This window comes from Temnothorax longispinosus, chromosome 8 (assembly GCF_030848805.1).
Source record: "Temnothorax longispinosus isolate EJ_2023e chromosome 8, Tlon_JGU_v1, whole genome shotgun sequence".
Lineage (NCBI taxonomy): Eukaryota > Metazoa > Arthropoda > Insecta > Hymenoptera > Formicidae > Temnothorax > Temnothorax longispinosus.
The window spans coordinates 21462500-21481185 of NC_092365.1; the positions used below are offsets into that span (position 1 = coordinate 21462500).

At 31.4% G+C, this 18686-nt stretch overlaps 1 protein-coding gene across 7 annotated transcripts; it reads left to right on the forward strand.

The window, feature by feature from the left end:
- Nucleotides 1-2600: 2600 nt before the first annotated feature.
- Nucleotides 2601-18560, forward strand: LOC139817531 (peroxidase). Of its 7 annotated transcripts, none has more exons than XM_071785709.1 (14): nt 2601-2781; nt 9046-9176; nt 11791-11953; nt 12628-12821; nt 14210-14386; nt 14501-14703; nt 15080-15275; nt 15894-16091; nt 16464-16611; nt 17320-17476; nt 17605-17775; nt 17840-18038; nt 18201-18306; nt 18418-18560. In XM_071785709.1, exons 2-14 carry the CDS (start codon nt 9050-9052, stop codon nt 18533-18535), a joined length of 2157 nt encoding a protein of 718 aa, XP_071641810.1. In that variant the 5' UTR covers nt 2601-2781; nt 9046-9049; the 3' UTR covers nt 18536-18560. The 7 variants fall into 7 exon arrangements, with proteins under 7 accessions (XP_071641810.1, XP_071641805.1, XP_071641806.1 ...); XM_071785704.1 differs by lacking the exon at nt 2601-2781 and adding an exon at nt 7728-7765; XM_071785705.1 differs by lacking the exon at nt 2601-2781 and adding an exon at nt 7878-7973.
- Nucleotides 18561-18686: the final 126 nt, after the last annotated feature.

Below are 18686 nucleotides of genomic sequence, written 5' to 3' on the forward strand. Positions count from 1 at the left end.
TTGGCTCAAGTCGATAGCAACTTGTAAGCAACTTGTAAGCAACATTATATGTGAATAAATTACATTTTATCAACCATACAATGAAAATACATATAATTGCATAAATATACTTTACTCCTCAAATCCTAACGCTTAAATTCTAATGCGATACTTCAACGGAAAGGCGGTATTGTGCACATTAAATCTCTATATTTATGAGTTTTAGTAATTTTTTATTAAGTGTATGTAATGTAAAATTGTTTTAATTGCTTGAAATACGTTATGAGGCAGTTAAAGAGCTAAGCTAAATATTGCTATCAATGAAGCTTAAAATGTTGGTTCCGTTTTACGAGGCAAAATCTGGATTTGTTTCTGATGTTTCAAGCTATATTTTCTTGATTTCTGAATGAAATTTAACATATTCAGCATCGTACGATACATTTTTCCTTTATTTTGATCTAATTCTTATACTTGTATGTCAACTCGGTTCCTCTCAGTAATGTTTTAAAGGAAAAAGTAGCACCTTTGTAAACCTAGCACCCCCACTACTAAAAAAATTTTCGGGTATACGACATAATTTAGTGCTAAATTATTGCTGATTTATTATTACTCTATTCCCAAAACAAAGCGACGTACAGCAAAACTTTCTGAATCAATTTTGTACCTGAATAAGGAACACTCTTTAAATATATACCATTGAATTTGCCTAAAAATTTTAATTAAATATGAAAAATTGCCTTTGAAAAAATAGTGTCGAGTTAGCCCCGGTCTCCCCTACTAGTATTTATGTTATCTACATTTTCGCTAATTTTTATTTGATTGCATTAACATCGACTTTTTATATTGCGCTGTAGATATCTTCAAATTTGCGGAAGTTAGAGCAACCACGGACATTTCTAAAAAAATTCAAAATTTTTTTAAAGAAGAACCCCTTTACCGATCATCGCCAAATTCAATACCAACCTTCCATGAATGATACTCTATTGATAAAAAAAAACTGCCCGATATCTCAATATTTACGGAAGTTAGAGCAAACACGGACATCAAATCTGCACATACACATATATACGTACGGACATGCGATTTTAATGCAATATTTCGACATTTTAGAACACTCTGAACATATTAACTTCCGCAAATTTGGAGATATCTATCTATTTCTAATTTTATTATATTTTTCAGTCTTTTCTACCCCTATTTCATATATAATTCTTTTAAATTCGGTTGATTAGATTTAGCTTTATATGCGATCAAAATTATGGATCTTTGATGGACCGTCAGAAATAAAATGGGGCACCCTGTTTAAATCTAAAATGATCTTCTATATTTTCTTCAATACGACAAACATTTCAGATTATGCGTCTTTCGGAATGGTTTATAGATTTGCAAAAGCAAATAGATTCGTCGAGGCTGAATTTTTTATCTCTGGCAGGGAAGATCAGGTAAGATCTATTCGCTTCAATTTTAGATTTACCTATCTTTTGGTAAGGTCGCATAATCTGCGATTTATTTGTCGTTTTTATTACATCTCCCGATATCGTATAGAATACGAATCTGTCTCTTGAGATCGTGATATGACCGACCAAAGTGGTCTGAAAGTGGAAAATAATAATTTTTTAATATAAAAATGTTGTTCATACCGACTAAAATTATTGCGTATTTCAAAAAAGTTTTTAATATCTTATTTTAATTCTTATAATATTGTTTAATTATAAAAAATTAAACTTTTGGAGGATACAAATAATAAGAAGCAGATTATTTCGGAAGATTATAATTATATTATATAATAATTATATTACATAACAATATTATATAATAATTATGTTATATAATATTATCATTAAGATTATTTCAGAATCTTATTAATAATATATTTGTAACATGTGCAAAACGCTATTGCATTTAGTAAGAGCGTTACAGGTAAAAAAATCTGAGAAAATGTAATAGCTACTTTGTTTAAATGTATATGAATATTAATGTGTATGAATAATTTATGAATACATTTATAAACGTTAATGTTTATGTATCTATTCATTATTCCACGTATAAAAGTATCAAAGTAAAGTCATCAAAAAGTGTGAGCAGTGTGAGTACTTTACGTAATATTTCATATTTTATATTTAAAATATTGTGACAAAATTTAAAATATTTTAGGAAATTCTTAACGAAAGATAGCTTTATTATAGTGTTTTGAAATGTCCCGACAAGGGCTACAAAAATACGCAATAAAAAATAGAAAATCCAATTTAAAAAATTCAAAGTGACCCTGACCCTAACGACGCTACCTGTGGTCAAACTGATAAGGTCAGTAAATAGATCTTTTTAAATACAACTTTTGTCTAAAACGTTTTACCATATTTTCCACTTTTTTTGACATATTTAACCGTTCCGGGACTTCTGAGATACCCTGTATTTTCTGGCAAAATATAATTTTATAGAATTTAATTCTATACATATTATATACATAATTATATATAATATATAAAACAATTCTTTCTTAAATTACACAATCGATATATAGGCAACTAAGCTTTCGGCAACGTGGAGTTGTCGACGAGGTAGTGTCCCTCTACTTTCTCCCGTCATTTATAAAGTTCGACTCGTATCTGTTGCTCGTTCAGTTGTTCCCGTCAACACGTGTCGAAACATTACCTATATAGCAATTATCACTGTCAAGATTACTTTACTTCAAGTAGTTTTCAACGCATACACGACACCCCTACTGCCTTCTAAGGTCGAACCGAGATTCAGTCGTACGAGATTCAGTCTCCTTTACATTGATCAGAGACTAAAACAAAAAAAGTAAGTAATATTTTCTATGGGCATTTACATTTACAAACAATAAATGTAAGATTCCTGTGTTTCCAGCATAGAAACAAAAGTTAAACGATAAAATTGTACCAATTTTAATCTAATTTTAAGTTATCACATTTTACCTGCATTCTGGATGAGCTTTAAATTTTTGTTTTTATTCCCATATGTAAATTTTTATAACTAAATTCTTGAAAAAATTATTGAACATTAAAAAATCTTGATTCTTTTAAAAGAAGTATTTCTCTGCCAAGTTAACGGAGTCAAATAAAAGTGACATTTGCTCGTACTAGAGGCCAAATTCCTAAATAATACATGTTATGAATCATGATCAGAGTAATTAAAAATATAGTCTAGTATAATTACTGTTAATTACCTTTTAGCATAAATGTTATACGCTGCCGGGTTATATAAACGATTTGGCTGAACCTTGTAAGTCTCCATATATGTATATACACATGCGAGGTGATTCCTCATTAGTCGATTTAATTGTTTACCTGTGATCAATAATTACGAAAGTATGTGGTCCAAAGCGTCAACTTTGGCTGTTTCCTGCATATACAAGTGCTTTAATTACAGCAAATTATGGCGCTACGATTCATTGAGAAATGAATCGAATCAAATCTTTGAAGTTAATGCGGATATCTAAGATTACTCTTGCGTGTGTGTTAGTCCTGTACATTAGAAAAAACATTTTGAAGTAAAGTATATAATAATTGCAATTGTTTATTTTATATAATATAAAATTTAAAAATATTACATAATTACATATAATCTGAAAAATTATGTCGATGCGCATCGTTATGTGTATTGCAATAATATATCTTATAACAAAAATATGCAGTTTATTAATACACAATTAATAAAAATATATATATCACGTAAGTCTGAAACATTAAAAAAAATTAAAATAAAAACTATGACATTTTCTTTGTCAGTAAATAATTAACGTCCAGGTAGCAGGATGACGTCTAAAGACGTCTTATTGACGTTAGAGATTGATGTCATTAAAACGTTATTAATACTTCATTTGACGTCACTCTGCTACCTGGGCGTAAATTAAATTTTTAATCAATCCAATTGGCCAAATTTATTAAATTTACGATGTTTTAACCATGAATTTTTATACTTGTCAAGTGAATTAGAGCCATAGACTCCGTAATATCGTAGACTCACAAAAAATCTCAATAATCATAGCATTGTGCCTAAATACTATGTCATAAATCTAAAAGCTGAATTATAAAAAGGTAATATGAGAATCAAAATTAATATAAAATTGCAAGGCTTACATATTTTGTGCATTACATAAATGTAAAATTGGTAAGTGTAATAATATTGATGTCTCGAAATTATATTGTGGATGGAATTCATGTTGAGAAGCACGTCAAAACCATGGCACATGACAATGATAAACTAGTTAAAGTAAGCGAACAAAGATAACAAATGTTAATAGTTAAAGTTGTCGTAAATACAGTGCAAGAAATCGAAGAAAAAAAAAGACTATGCAGCGTTAATTGCTCTATCGTGCTCAATCAAATTTTCAGTGTCTTTCTGTAGATTAATCGTGCAGTACTTCTTTATATTTCTTATTATACTTCTTAATGAAAAACATTTCAGCGATCTTTCTTTTAATTTTGACTTTCATATTGGTATATTACTTTGACTTACCTTTTAATAATTCAGTTTTTAGACTTATAGCGTCGTTTAGGCACAATGTCATAATTATTGAGACTTTTTGTGAGTTTATTATATTATGGAATTTATGACTATATAATTCATACTTGAAAAAAACAAAAATTTATGTCAAAACGTCATGAATTGAATTTAATAAATTTGCCCAATTGCATCGATTAAAAATTACTTGCATAGAAAAGAATAAAAATTAAATTAAATTAATTAATTAAAATTAATTAATATTAAGTTAACTAATATTCACGTTTTGATACTGGATATCTCTGTTTGATTATTATAATTTATGTAACTTTTAATATGCGATGTTTTACAGTGAATTTTCACTTAATAAATTTTGAAGATGCACAAGCAACTCGTTAACATTTAACTGCAACTGTAGTTACTATGCATTTCCAGTGAAGTTACCTCACAGTTTTCTTGTTCGTTAAGTGTAAAAATTTACGGTATTTATTAGATGGTAACTGCAAGTTTAAAACTTATTAAATTACACGAGTTATGCTTCTAACATTCGTTGATTTAAGATTCTCGTTTCCTTATTGCAGTAATATTATGTCATAACATCAGAAGTGAGAAATCATATTAATTTCTCTTCTTGTAATATTGTATATAAAAATTAATTAATTTTTACGCTACGCTTTTTACGTCATAATTCAATGAAACTGCAGTATAAGAAAACAAGAGTTTTAAGTCGCTATATTTAATCGAAGCTTTATTTGGAATAGCTTATAATGAATTAGTATAATGTTGCACAGATTTAAAACAAAATATTTTATCTAAATATACCTAATATATTCAGAGTATTATCTAAAAATGATATTTTTGAATTACTGAATAACTAATTTATTTTGCATGAAATTTGCATTTTTTTGTGCTTGATAGTTCAGCTAAAGTTTTTTTTACCGGGTAAGCATTCGCAACATACAATTACACCTAGAACTAGTACAGAAAGATGACAGTCACGAATAAACGTTGGTAACGAGAAAAATCTAATCGAAATCCGCGTCATTGTTACTCGCAACTGTACAATACAAAGCGTCGGCCTTCGACAATGGGGTATGAGTTGCCACAGATTGTGCAAATCGTTGCCAATAAATGGAGAAAATCTCCTTTACATGCGCGCGAAGGCTATAGTCGTAACCGGAAGGCAATCGCGCACAATCACGCCCTAGCTTCTGTGATTAAACTGTTTTTCACGCGACATTGATTCCGTGTGATATATACGCGAAATGAGATAGTAGCGTGAGAAACGTGACCTCGCGTGGCCCTTCCGACACTGAAAAAAAGTTTGGTTAGAATAACCTAAGGCTTGGTGAAATAGCTTCAACTAAAGGGTTTAGTGATTATATGACGAAATATTTGGTTAATGTTAACCGAATTTGTTAACATTAACCAAATTTGTTAACATTAACCAAATATTTCGTGATAATCACTAAACTCTTTAGTTGAAGCTATTTCACCAAGCCTTAGGTTATTATAACTAAACCTTTTTTTCAGTGGAGGAGAGGATGCTTATGCATAAAAGCGATATCGAATATCGAGCATCGCTGATCCGAGATAAATTTTGCGAAAATATTTATAAAGGCGCTAAACCCGAGACAACATCATTTTAAAGATAAATATGAATCTTTATTAATCAGACATCTAATATTAACGTTAAAAATAGAAAACTGTAACTTCTGGACCTTTTGTAAATTTTTCGCTAGTGAATAATAGACTGCACCGTCATCTGTAATCTATTAAAGTCATCCTCCAAGGCTCGAAGAACCTAACATTCTGTATTGCATAAATTATGAAAATAATTTTACATTAAACAGATTTAAATTTTTCTCTTTAATGTACGAAAAATAGTTCTAGATATCGATATAACTTCAAAGATTTGCTTTGCTTATTAAAGAATTAAACATGTGGCATGAGATAACTTAAGGAAGATTTCAATAAAACAATTGTTATTGTAATTATTATTTTGATATTATTTCTTACTTCTAGATTGATTATGTATAACAAATGACGACAACAGTAACGTTATGTCTTTCAGATTGACCATGTCATAAGAAATTAATTGACTTTAGGTATATGATATCGCAAAGAGTGTTAAAAGTAAGGCAATACACGATTGCTGACTTTAATCGCTATTGTTACTGTTACGCTATTACGACACTAATTTCTGGTACCGTACGCGTAATCAAGCGTCACTTAGAACTTATACGAACGATTTTGTGCTGTCTCATAATGTGTCGCAATACATGCAGTACAAATATACCTCCGCGCGCGTAGAGGCATATTATTACGCATATTTTGTAATCAACATTGCGATAAAAATATTCATTACAATATTATTGTAATTAGAAATGTGAAATAGATGCAATCGAGTCTCTATTTGCATAACATATATGTATATTAAATAATCAATCATCTTCCTTACTTTTTTGTCGGCATTTAAAGATTTGCGCAACAGCAATCAATTTATTAAGAAAACCAAAAGTATATCTTGCTTATTAAAATTAATTGCAAGTATGCAAAATATTATAAAAATCGTGTAATGTGGTCTACTTCCTAGAATTAAGTTATTTCAAGATAGTGATTAATTTTCTATGTACATACTGATTAGATTCTATCGGATTATATTATGCCTAGACACACACCAGCGCCGCACAGACTTCTTCTTTCTGTGACCAGCGCACATATATAAAATTATGATAACGGTACGTTAACTTTAGAGCAATTTAATAAAGTCACGTGCAGCAAAGGAAATATCTGACAATGAGATTAATCCACTAATTTATAGTTAATACTGTGCGTCATCACAGCGATAATGATTCGAAACGATGCATACGTATAATGTAGCGATGCGCCACGCATCTTTTTGTCGTTCGTATACGTCCGATCTTCACAAACTCCATTAACATTATACGCACATCTTGATGCATATATCACGTGAAAAAGGCATGTAAATTGCATTCGGGAAGTGAACCGCAAATGCGGTTAGATTTCCATGCATTAACGAGAAATTGAGTTGCAACGTCGCAATGTCAGTGAGATGGATGATCAACACAAAAAAACGTAAACACACAAGCCAGAAAATACCTTTCGCAGAACGTTATCTTTTCCTGAATTTACTGCAGCTGTAAAAATTCCTAATGATAATCTAGGAAAAAAATTGAAATTTATATACTTGTGGCGTCTTGCACGAAAAAGATATATCGGAATATTCAACTTTATTCGGAAGAGTTGCGCGTGTAGTCTCAGAAACTGTTATCACCATGAAGATGAAAATAGTACCAAGGTAAACTAATAGCGTTCGTGTCATCTGTTTATTCATTCATAAATTCATTTTCTAATGCATTAGGGGCTATTTAGTAGAAACAATATATTCAACTGGCATTCTATAAAAGCAGCTGCTTAGCAAGCTTCGTAAAATAGTTTTAATTTGAGATCGTACCGTATGGAACTACAATATTGGTTTCCGCGTAAAATCTACGTTCAGTAACTCTGTAAAGGATACCCACCAGAAAAGCATTTTTAACAAATGTTTACGAATGCTTGTGAACATTTTGCTTAAATGTGTTTTTTCTGGATAAATGTTTGCAAACAACAGTTGGTGGTTACTCACCTTAATATTTTCACAATTTAATTAGGAATTTGAAATGACTAGTGTCCTTAATTTTGTATGTGTAATAAATAATTTCACAATGATATCGTTTCGAAATATTATATCATACGGATTTCTACGTAGGCATCCGGGAAAAGTTAAATTATAAGTGCCAGTAATGATCAAATAATAAGTCTAATAATAATAATCGTATAATTAAATAACAAGAGCTTCTTGATAATGAAATTATAACAAAGTAAAAGACAAGTAAAAAGGAATTTTGTGAGTTCAACGCGGTTAACAATGTGTTAACGTTATATCGATCTTTAATAACTAATAAAATATATAATTATAAATCAGACGTTTTGGCTCCGCTTTGAGCCATTATCAGCGATGCGGTAACAATTAAATCAAAATGATTTCACGTTTTCCAAGAAACAAGAGAGTAACTTTAAAACTTGAAGGTTTAAAAATAGCATAATTTTCGGCGAGAAAGTAAAACTTGATTAATGATCATAATTTATGATATAATCGAAATTAAAGTGACAGTCATAACTTGAACAAAAATAGAAGTAAAGTTACTTATTCACCAGCTCAAAAAACGTAAAAGCAAACTTAAGCATTGAAGTCAAATAATTGGAACAATTTCTTAAAGCATGGATACAAGAACATTGCCATTGTATGTCAGCCAAACAATAATTTGTAATGAAATCATATTTTTATCTTAAAAACACAGGGGGGAGGGGCGCTTTTATCTATAATAAATAAAAATTACAAAAAGAACCGAAACGTGCGATTTATAATTATGTATCTTTTATTAGTTGTTAAAGATTAAACGTCGTATAGCATTAACTTACACACCCTCAACCGCGTTGAACTCTCAAAGCCCCTGTTATTCGAATAAGTAATACGATTTCAAATATAATATTAAAAATTATCTTATCTATAAATACAATTTCATATTTTTATTTCAGAAACATGCGAAATCAAAATAATCTCTGGATTGTAGTCTTCCTCATTGCAGTGCTTTTGCAGAACAGTTTGTTAGCAATTGTAAACACCGAAGACTCCACGACAAAGAAACAGACTACTTCGTCGCACAGAGGTAATTATTACTTTTATCTCGAGCGCAGAAATGACATAAAATTTTTATACTAATTTAATAAAAATAAGTTGAAGTTTTAATATTGTTAAAATATTATGTATTTTTGTAATTACTTATATTACTACAAAGTGTGTACCTAACACGTAAAATGGTCCAGATTTGAAAAAAATTCAATAAAAAGTAATTTCTTAATGTATCAAAATAATTTCATATTTTTATATAAAGTAAAACACTAACTTGTGCATCTTGAATAATTATAATAAATTATGCATTGTATGAAAAATTGTTACATGCAAAAGTTGCGTGATTTAAAAAGGATCATTTTTTATAAGTGGAGATGTTTCAAAGATTTGAAAGTCAACTTTATTTTTTTAAACCGAATGTTATATTTTTTATGTCGTGTAGTTAAAAAATATGTTGAATTCTGAGTAAAAGTGTATTATCATTTGTCGGTCCTAATCCTAATGGTGCGTGTCCACCTGCGAGTAAGAACTCTCGAGAGCAACAAGAGAGAAAGAGAGAGAGACTCGAGAGTCTTTCTCTCTCTCTCTTTCTTTTTGCTCTCGAGAGTTCTTACTCGCAGGTGGAGACGCACCATTATAGATAATGAGATACTCAAGATCTTTATGTTTATCAACATAAAAAGCATCTCAGCTTATTATTATTGTTATTACAATCGTCAATTCCTTAACATAGGTAACTGTTATTAACAGTGTGTCCGATAAAGTTAGGTGCCTCATCCTGTATTGTACACGTTTCGAAATGACAATTTAGTTAAAAAACAGACTACATTTATTTTATATTCATTTATTCAATTATTTTATTGAAACTTTCAGATACAATATATAACTAATGTGCTAAATAATATAGCTAACTGTATTAACTTGAAACCATAACAAAAAATCATGTCAAATGTTTTCTGACATAGAACCACGCAATTTACTTCTGGCATAAGATTATCACATATACTTTAATAATGGCTTTTCGTATAATTTACAATTGCTATCTTTAAGCATGCAACTTATCAGAAAAATCAATAACCCTAGCCTAAAATTAATAACTTTGTTAGACTTGATAAACAAAACTATTTTTCATGATATCAATACTGGTCCAGTTAGCAAACTGCACTTTTATCTTGACATGCTTTTCTTGTGATTGATCCGTTGAAGGTATTTAGTACTTTGCGTCAATTATTATGTAAGTTTACGGAGAATGTTACATGATCTAGTTGTAATATGTTCGTTTTCTCTAACAGTATAATAACAAGATCAATAATCGTGACGGTCGACACGGGCAGAGAAACTGTTACCGTATACACGCGTTGCACGTTCTTTGTGTAACAGGTGGGAGTTAATGGCAAGAAATAGCTCGTGAGATAGAAAATGCATGCGTGCGCACTGCTGAAAGGCACGTTACGTTTTCGAGAGAAGGTCTGGTGGCGATGCAAAATCGGGCAAATGAAAGGTTACTTGGAGCAATCAAGGATTCTCCATCTACGCGGAACTATCTAGCCGCGAAATGCATTCACGTGAAATTACATGCGCAAACTGGCTATGCAAAATGGCTTCAACATGTTTTGGACCACTCCTGCGACGTGCGTGTTACATTAACGTAAAAGTACCTATATTAAACATTGTACAGAAATAAAAATTTAAATTTTTAAAAATTGAAAGTACTATTCTTCTGTTTCTTAATATGGAAGACTTACAATTAGATGATTTTTCTTTAAAACTCACATCAGCGCGTTGCGTCCATATGTGGTTCAACGACTACGTATATTTGGTAAACAGCATTCGAGACACATTGCACCGTGTGTGCCAAGAAATTATCGAATCGTGACGGTACAGCCTGTCGCTAGTATAACATTTAAACGTTGAACCAAATGTTGCGAAAGATTATCCCGTTACTCAATGTTCTGCGATCGCACATAGCTCACGATTCATTAATGTCGTCGATTTATCAAAAAGAGAATCATTTCCGGGAGGGAAGTTCTCTCGACGCAAGAATGCATCAAGAGATCTCCAATCGAGTAATTTAACAAAACGCGACGTTCTTGTAAATTAAACATTTATCCCAATGATTCATTATGCACGACGGCACGAACCGATTATATCTGTCGTCGACGTAACATTTAACGTTTACGGTCGTAAATGGTGAAAGGTTCTCCCGCGCTCGCGGATCTGTTTAAATCACGAGTCTACCGGTTTTATTGATAAATCTACATTAATCGTCTCAACAGCAGCGATCGCTGCCGTATTCAACAGCAAATACGATAAACGAAAGAAGACCTTGCTTAGCATCGAGTGCGGTATATCTATACAAAGGGGAAGATAAATGTCTTCTATTGCGAATAAAATACTTGATCGTCTTGCGTGGGAAAATTTTAGAGGAGTTACTCCTGGCGAAACGATTGCTAACATTATGAAATCTAAAGACGATCGTTTATAAAACTATTGAAAGTAAATCAAGGTTCTTTAATATCGCCGAGAAATTGAAAACTTATAAGTAAGCTGATTGCAACTATTATTAATGGGGCGTATTTCCTGTTTTACACATATGCTATATTCTTTTACACATAAAATTTACATCTGCACATATATGATCTGTTTAAAAGAGCAAGAAAGGAAGCTTCCGGATTTAGAAGGATCGGAAACTTCGTATTACAACGTGTTTAAGGTTCAAAATCATTTCTCTGGTTCCTATCGCCCGTCTGTCTATCATTCTCCAAATTCGACGTTTTCATACTTTCCATCTTCGCTGGACTTCTCAAATTCCAAGTAAGTCAATAAATAATGTAAATGTAAGAACAAGAAATGTACAAAGAATTAGGTTTAAGTGCAAGATAATAGCATATTAGCCCTCTCTACAACGAATATATATTATAACTTTAAAGTTACATACTCATACACTGAGAAAGAAAATTGTTAATCTCAAGAAATATTTAGTCCGATACGTTCAACTAAACATTTTAGTTAGTTAACTAAATATTAGTTGTTTCAACAATTTATTTCGTTTCTTTATAATCAATAATTAATTAATTCAACTAATGTTTAGTTAACTAACTAAAATGTTTAGTTGAACGTATCGAACTAAATATTTCTTGGGATTGACAAATTTTTTTTCTCAGTGTACATATGTATTTTTCAGTTTTATTTCATTTTTTGCTGCAATTTAGCTTAGCATCTTATTGTTCTACCACACTTTCGAAATCAAAGAGTTTGTTTATCACAATTTACAGTTTTTGCTTTTTATACTAATAATTATAAAAAAAAATTCTAAATTAATTGTTAGTTTTATTCGAAGGTTAATGTTTGCTAGTTTCACGTTATATAATTTTTTTGACAAAAAAATTGGGTTATAGAGAGCTAAGGCTTATATAGAGAGCTATATTTTGTGTCATTACATGTGTAATAAAAAAAATTTGTCTTACTTACTGTTTTATTTGTTCAAGCTTTCCTTTCATTTTTGGTCAAAATACGAGCAACGATGTTCATCAACAAATTAAGTGCGGCGACACTTTTCCCAAAGTTTGTCAGCAATCGCGATATCGAAGTTATGACGGTTCCTGCAATAATCTTCGAAATCCTACTTGGGGTCTGGCCAATACAAGATATGGAAGACTCGTACGTCCGCGTTACAGCGATGGTAAATAATCGTATTTTATTTGACCATATAATTAATCCCATTTCTAATAATGTTTCTTTTATCGTTAAGCATGCAAAAATATCAAATTTTTAATAACACTCGTAAAAAAGTACACAACAATGATTCATAAATGTTAAATGTCTTTTTAAATTTATTTTAAATTCTAAAGTGAAAAAGACTAGAAGTTTACAACAAAGAGATTTGCAACATATTAATTATTTTGATGAAAGTAATAGCTACATAAAAAAATTACATTGTATCTTTATTCAACAAACTGTAAAAATTTTAAGTGATAAAGAAAGGCTTAGATCAGTGATATCAGATAATATCGATTTGTTGCGTCAATGGTATTTCGTTCTAAATTTTGTTACGGTCAGCTTGGCACAAGCGATAAACAAGTGGTTTCTAATTGCGAAAAAGATTTCAAGGCCTACTTATTTGCTTACTCATGTGATTTTTGTTACCACACCGAAGTACAAACACCATATTGGAACATGATTTATGTATCGCCTAATATACAAATTAATTTAATTGATAATGTAAAAATCCTGATAAAAGTTTATAATTAATACACATATGTGTGGATATAATATTTTCTGTATACAGAGAGGGATCTAAGAAAGTGTTTCGAGATTTCTACAAATTTTATATATAATTCTTCATCTACAATATAATTTCCTTAAAATTATTACCTTTGACAAAATATCTTTCCGTATTATAAAAGGAATTAAAGTGTTACAAAAAATAGTTTTTCAGATAATTTAGAAAGTTCTTTAATTTAGAAATTCTTCAGATAATTTGGAAAGTTGTAGTTATGACATTGTTCTCCAAAAAAAATTTCATCATAGCGTTACCATATATTATATTACATCCACCACATTACGAAGCAACCGATAAATACTGGTCTCATTTTTTACAAAAAATTTATTTCAATTGCAAAATAGATTTCACCAAAAGATTTCGTCAATAAATTTTAACGATGAACATAAATAGGAATATACAAATCGGCATTTCAATTTATAGATCTATAAATCGAAATGCGCGTTTGTATATTCCTATTTATGTTAATTGTTAAAATTTATTGGTCGATTTTGCACGAGTCGAACCGTAATATGATGAAACTATGTAAAACTAGTTTAGAATTAATTTCCGACATTTTCAAATCTAGTGCGAAATATATTCGTTATGTATACATAACTTTTTAATATATCTATAATATAATGAAAATAACATGTGAACTTTCTAAAATTTGATAATCGCGTCGACTATCAAGTTGTAGAATATCTTTTTTTAGTCGATAAATATCGATATTTTTTCGCAGACTATCTTTGCAGCAAAATTTGATAATTTTTGAATCCTTTGTCTCTCTTAAAATTTGTTTAACACAGGAATTAGAGCACCGTCGGGATCGATCATTGGAACAGATTTGCCGTTGGCTCGGACCGTCAGTTACACCCTGTTCCCGAACAGCGATGTCGACGACGTAGTATGGACTCTGTTAGCGATGCAATACGGACAGGTCATAACGCACGACATGGGTTTGATCGATGGCACGACTCAATCGAGTACGTTTTGCACTTCTTGTTACATGTCAATGCTATGTGTCACTCGTCAGTGATGATGTGTGACCACTTTGAATCTCGATAATTTATCTTTCCACGACCGTATTATAATCGTAGAATCGCACAGCACACAATGTTGCACGTTTGACGGTCAGATAGCACCAGACTTGGCGACGATGCCCCAATGCTTCCCGATACTGATACCTGATGACGATCCGGTGTATAGCGTGTCCTCCATACGGTGCCTGAACTTTGTCCGTAGTACGACCGACCTTGATCGTGGATGTTTGTCTCCGTACAAGTCACACACGGCGGAACAGGTTTCACATTTACATCTCGTTCATTCATTTATGATTTATTTGTCATTCATTATTCATCATACGCGAGTGTGGTAATGAGAAAATTAAAATGCATCAGATCGTTACATAAAGCGACAGTAGACAGTTGGAAACTTGCGATACCGTGTTATTCTCGTCATTTTTATTCACTTATTTATATTTTTAAACTAGATGAGTATTGTTTGTTATATTTTAATTTCATAAACTTTATTTATCTCTAATAGTTTTTATCTATTCGCAGGGTACATGAGCGATAAATTACTAAATCTTTAACGCTTTATGTTTAGTTATAACTTGCATGGATAGGTTTTCGGAAGATTAATTAATTCGCAGTTGACATATATGCAATATTTTCCAGATAAATATAGTCACTCACTATCTGGACCTCTCACTCGTTTATGGATCGAGCGATGAAATTGCCGCTAGTTTACGGGCCGGTTTCGGCGGTCGTCTGAATGTGGAATTGAAGCATAACAGAGAATTTCCACCATCGGCACCTAACAAAACTGCTATATGCGATACAGTATATGAATTCGAGCCATGCTATGCTGCCGGTGAGAATAAACATGCGTTTTACATGTAGCTGAATATGTAGTTTGGAGCGTTATTGAAGCAAAAATTAAAAATTTGTCCTAATTAAAAATGATGACAGAAAGAAATATACTTATATGAAAAAGATTAAAATTATAACAAAGAAGTCAATTTAATATTAATAAACAAATAACAAAATATACGGGTGCGAGGACAATCTCTAAAATTCCCTACTGTAAAAATAAAATAGTTTATTGATAGTCGAGATCCAGAATAAGTGCTGTGTGTCTAATCCGAAGTATCCACGGCTACTTGCATATGTAAAATGAAAAATTCTTAACAATTATTTCTGCGTTTTGTGCCAAAATGTACAAGTGCGAGGACAATTTTTAAGATCCATTATGTTGGAAAACAAATAGTTTGTTAACGATCGATCCGTTTCCGAAAATAATTTAAAGTATCCGTGCGTTTTTTGTTATAATTTTATTGTCTTTATTTTCCGCGAGCGTTCCAAACCCCAAGTACATATACGTTTGCCCGCTTTGTGTTTTTTTGCAAAATTCGATTTGCGAGCGTAAAATACATTATTTCTGAAAGAAAATTGTACGTATTGAGAAATAATAATAATAATTTTTTTTTAGGTGATATGCGAGCTAATCAAAATACACAGTTGACGATCTTACATATTATGCTGCTCAGGGAACATAATCGCATTGCTGATTATCTAGCGCGTTTGAATCCCCACTGGATTGACGAAACAATATTTCAAGAAACGCGCCGGATTGTTATCGCCGAACATCAGTACATCACGTATTACGAATGGCTGCCAATCTTCTTAGGTTCGAACTATAACGATAGTATAATAAGTAGATACAATATAAGTAGATAGATGCTTATACTGTGGTTATATATTTATTCTATTTAGCTGAACTTCTTGCACAGTTCATTTTTTCGCTTTTTCTCTCCAACGTGGAAAGAAAAAAAGAATAGATAAATCGTGCAAGAAGTTGAACTAAAACAAACAGGCCTTATTATGTATCGATCGATAGTCGATAATTCGAACATACCGACCCTCAAAATGTAAGCTTCGTTTATTTTGAAAGTAATACAAATCCGATTTAAAAATACCAAATAGAAATTTCAACCTTTTTGCAATAGTTATACACTTTTGCTATTTAGGTCGGAACATTAATAATTAATGTATATTGCAGGTACAAGCCAAGTCTATGCTAACCAAATTACTTACAATACTCAGAATTTCGTGAATGATTATGACGAAACAATCAACGGTAACGTGCTAAACGAACACTCGAATGCAGCCTTCAGATATTTTCATTCAAATATAGCTGGTTTACTTAAGTAAGTATTTAACAACTTTTGTTAATACGTCTCGATATTATTTTCAATACGCTGACTATATATTAACTCTCACCGCCCACCTACTTTAGAATTTCATATAACCCAGTTACCAGTAGGATCATTTTTTATTATAATTGCTTATTTTATATTGAAAAAAGGAGTTTTTGATATAAATAATGAATTTTTAATATATAAACTTTTTATGTATTAATAACAAAAGTAACATAAAATAAAAATATTGCTATGAAAATAATTACTCGGAATAATTCTTTCATAAAATAGAAAATATCGCCACTTTAGATACATAGGGTCAAGAAAGATCCTAGATGGGTGGTGAGGGTTAAACATATAAATCGTGTCAGTTATATGTAAATTATAGTGATACAATGTCGCCTAGTTTTGTACGATTTTGCAAGTCAAATTTTCGGATAAAAATATCACTCTTCAAACTTATCCTTTATTTGTTCTGACGTTAAAAGGCCTGTTCTTTTTAGCTGAACTTCTTACATGATTCATCTTCGCTCATTTTCTTTTCACGAGAGAAAAAGAGAAAAGACGAACCGTGCAGGAAGTTTATTATTAATCTTCTTATGATATGAGAACAAATTGTCAGTGGCAGTTACATATGTCAAACATGAACAATGAAGCACTCATGATATAAATTTTATCGTGAACTTTATTATTAAAATAACAAATTTTATTTATCAGCTTAGTGTTGGAAGATCGATCCTCCTTCGCTGCTCTGAGATTGAGCGATCACTTTAACAGACCTGGCATTATAGAGAAGGGCAACAATCTAGATGATTTGACAAGGGGTTTCACATATCAACCACTAAAAAATACCGATGTATTTTTCGATAAAGAGGTATCTATAGGTCGAAAAATCAAATTCAAAGTAAAAATAAAACAATTGTCAACAGAGACAAAGGAAAGAAGTCACCCTGATTAGGGCATTTAATAAAATAAGGTTTCTGTAACAATAGTCGCTTGTAGATTACACAGTTCTTGTTCAGAAGAGGAAAGATCCTCGGGTCTGACCTAAGAGCGATAGACATCCAAAGGGATCGCGATCATGGGCTCGCTTCATACAATGATTATCGCGAATATTGCGGACTATCACGAGCGAGAACTTTCAATGATTTTGCTGACTATATATCTCTTTCGGTGAGTAAAACAAATATCTCTACATAGATGCATCTTCAATTAAAAATGAACTTAAAAATTGTAGGATATACAAAAACTCGCCACGTTGTACATTAGTCCAGATGACGTCGAGCTAACTGTCGGTGGATCCTTGGAGAATCATGTTAACGGAGCGCTAGCTGGACCGACATTCTTGTGCATTATGTTAAGACAGTTTAAACAAACGCGAATCGGTGATCGTTACTGGTTCGAAACGGAAGACTCGAAAATAACATTTACTATAGGTACAATAAATATCATTATTACGATATTGATTGCGAGTGAGTCCAATAAATGTGTTCGATCGGGAAATATTGTCATGTCCGATTGTTAATGTGCGCAATCGGGACAATCCCGATCGTATATGTATATATAATATAAACATTTTATATGTGTTTCATATGCAGAACAATTGAACGAATTACGGAAGTCAAGTATATCGCGACTACTCTGCGACAACGGAGACAATATTCAGCATGTGCAAAGATCAGGATTTCAACAAATCTCCGAATTGTAAGTTTAGTTGGCTGTGTAAGTTTAGTTGCTGTCTCATTTTTGTCGTTTAGTTTGAATCAAGGTATATGAAAGAGAGAAACGATCGTTTTTTAATTACGTAAATTTCAGAAATCCGCTTAGAAAATGCGACGAGCTCCCGCAGGTAGATCTCTCTCTCTGGGAGGATTATGCTCCAGAGAGCCATGGTCATACATATCGTACTACACCGTTTTACAAGAAGAGATGAGCCTCTCTTCCTACCCCACAACTAGAGATACGGGGAAAACATTCTTTGGTGAGAAAATACTTTGGTGAATAGGAGCAAAAATCACATTTGATTCAATTTGAATGGCTAATATTTCATGTGTCGTACAACAAATTTTTTAAGCATGTTAATT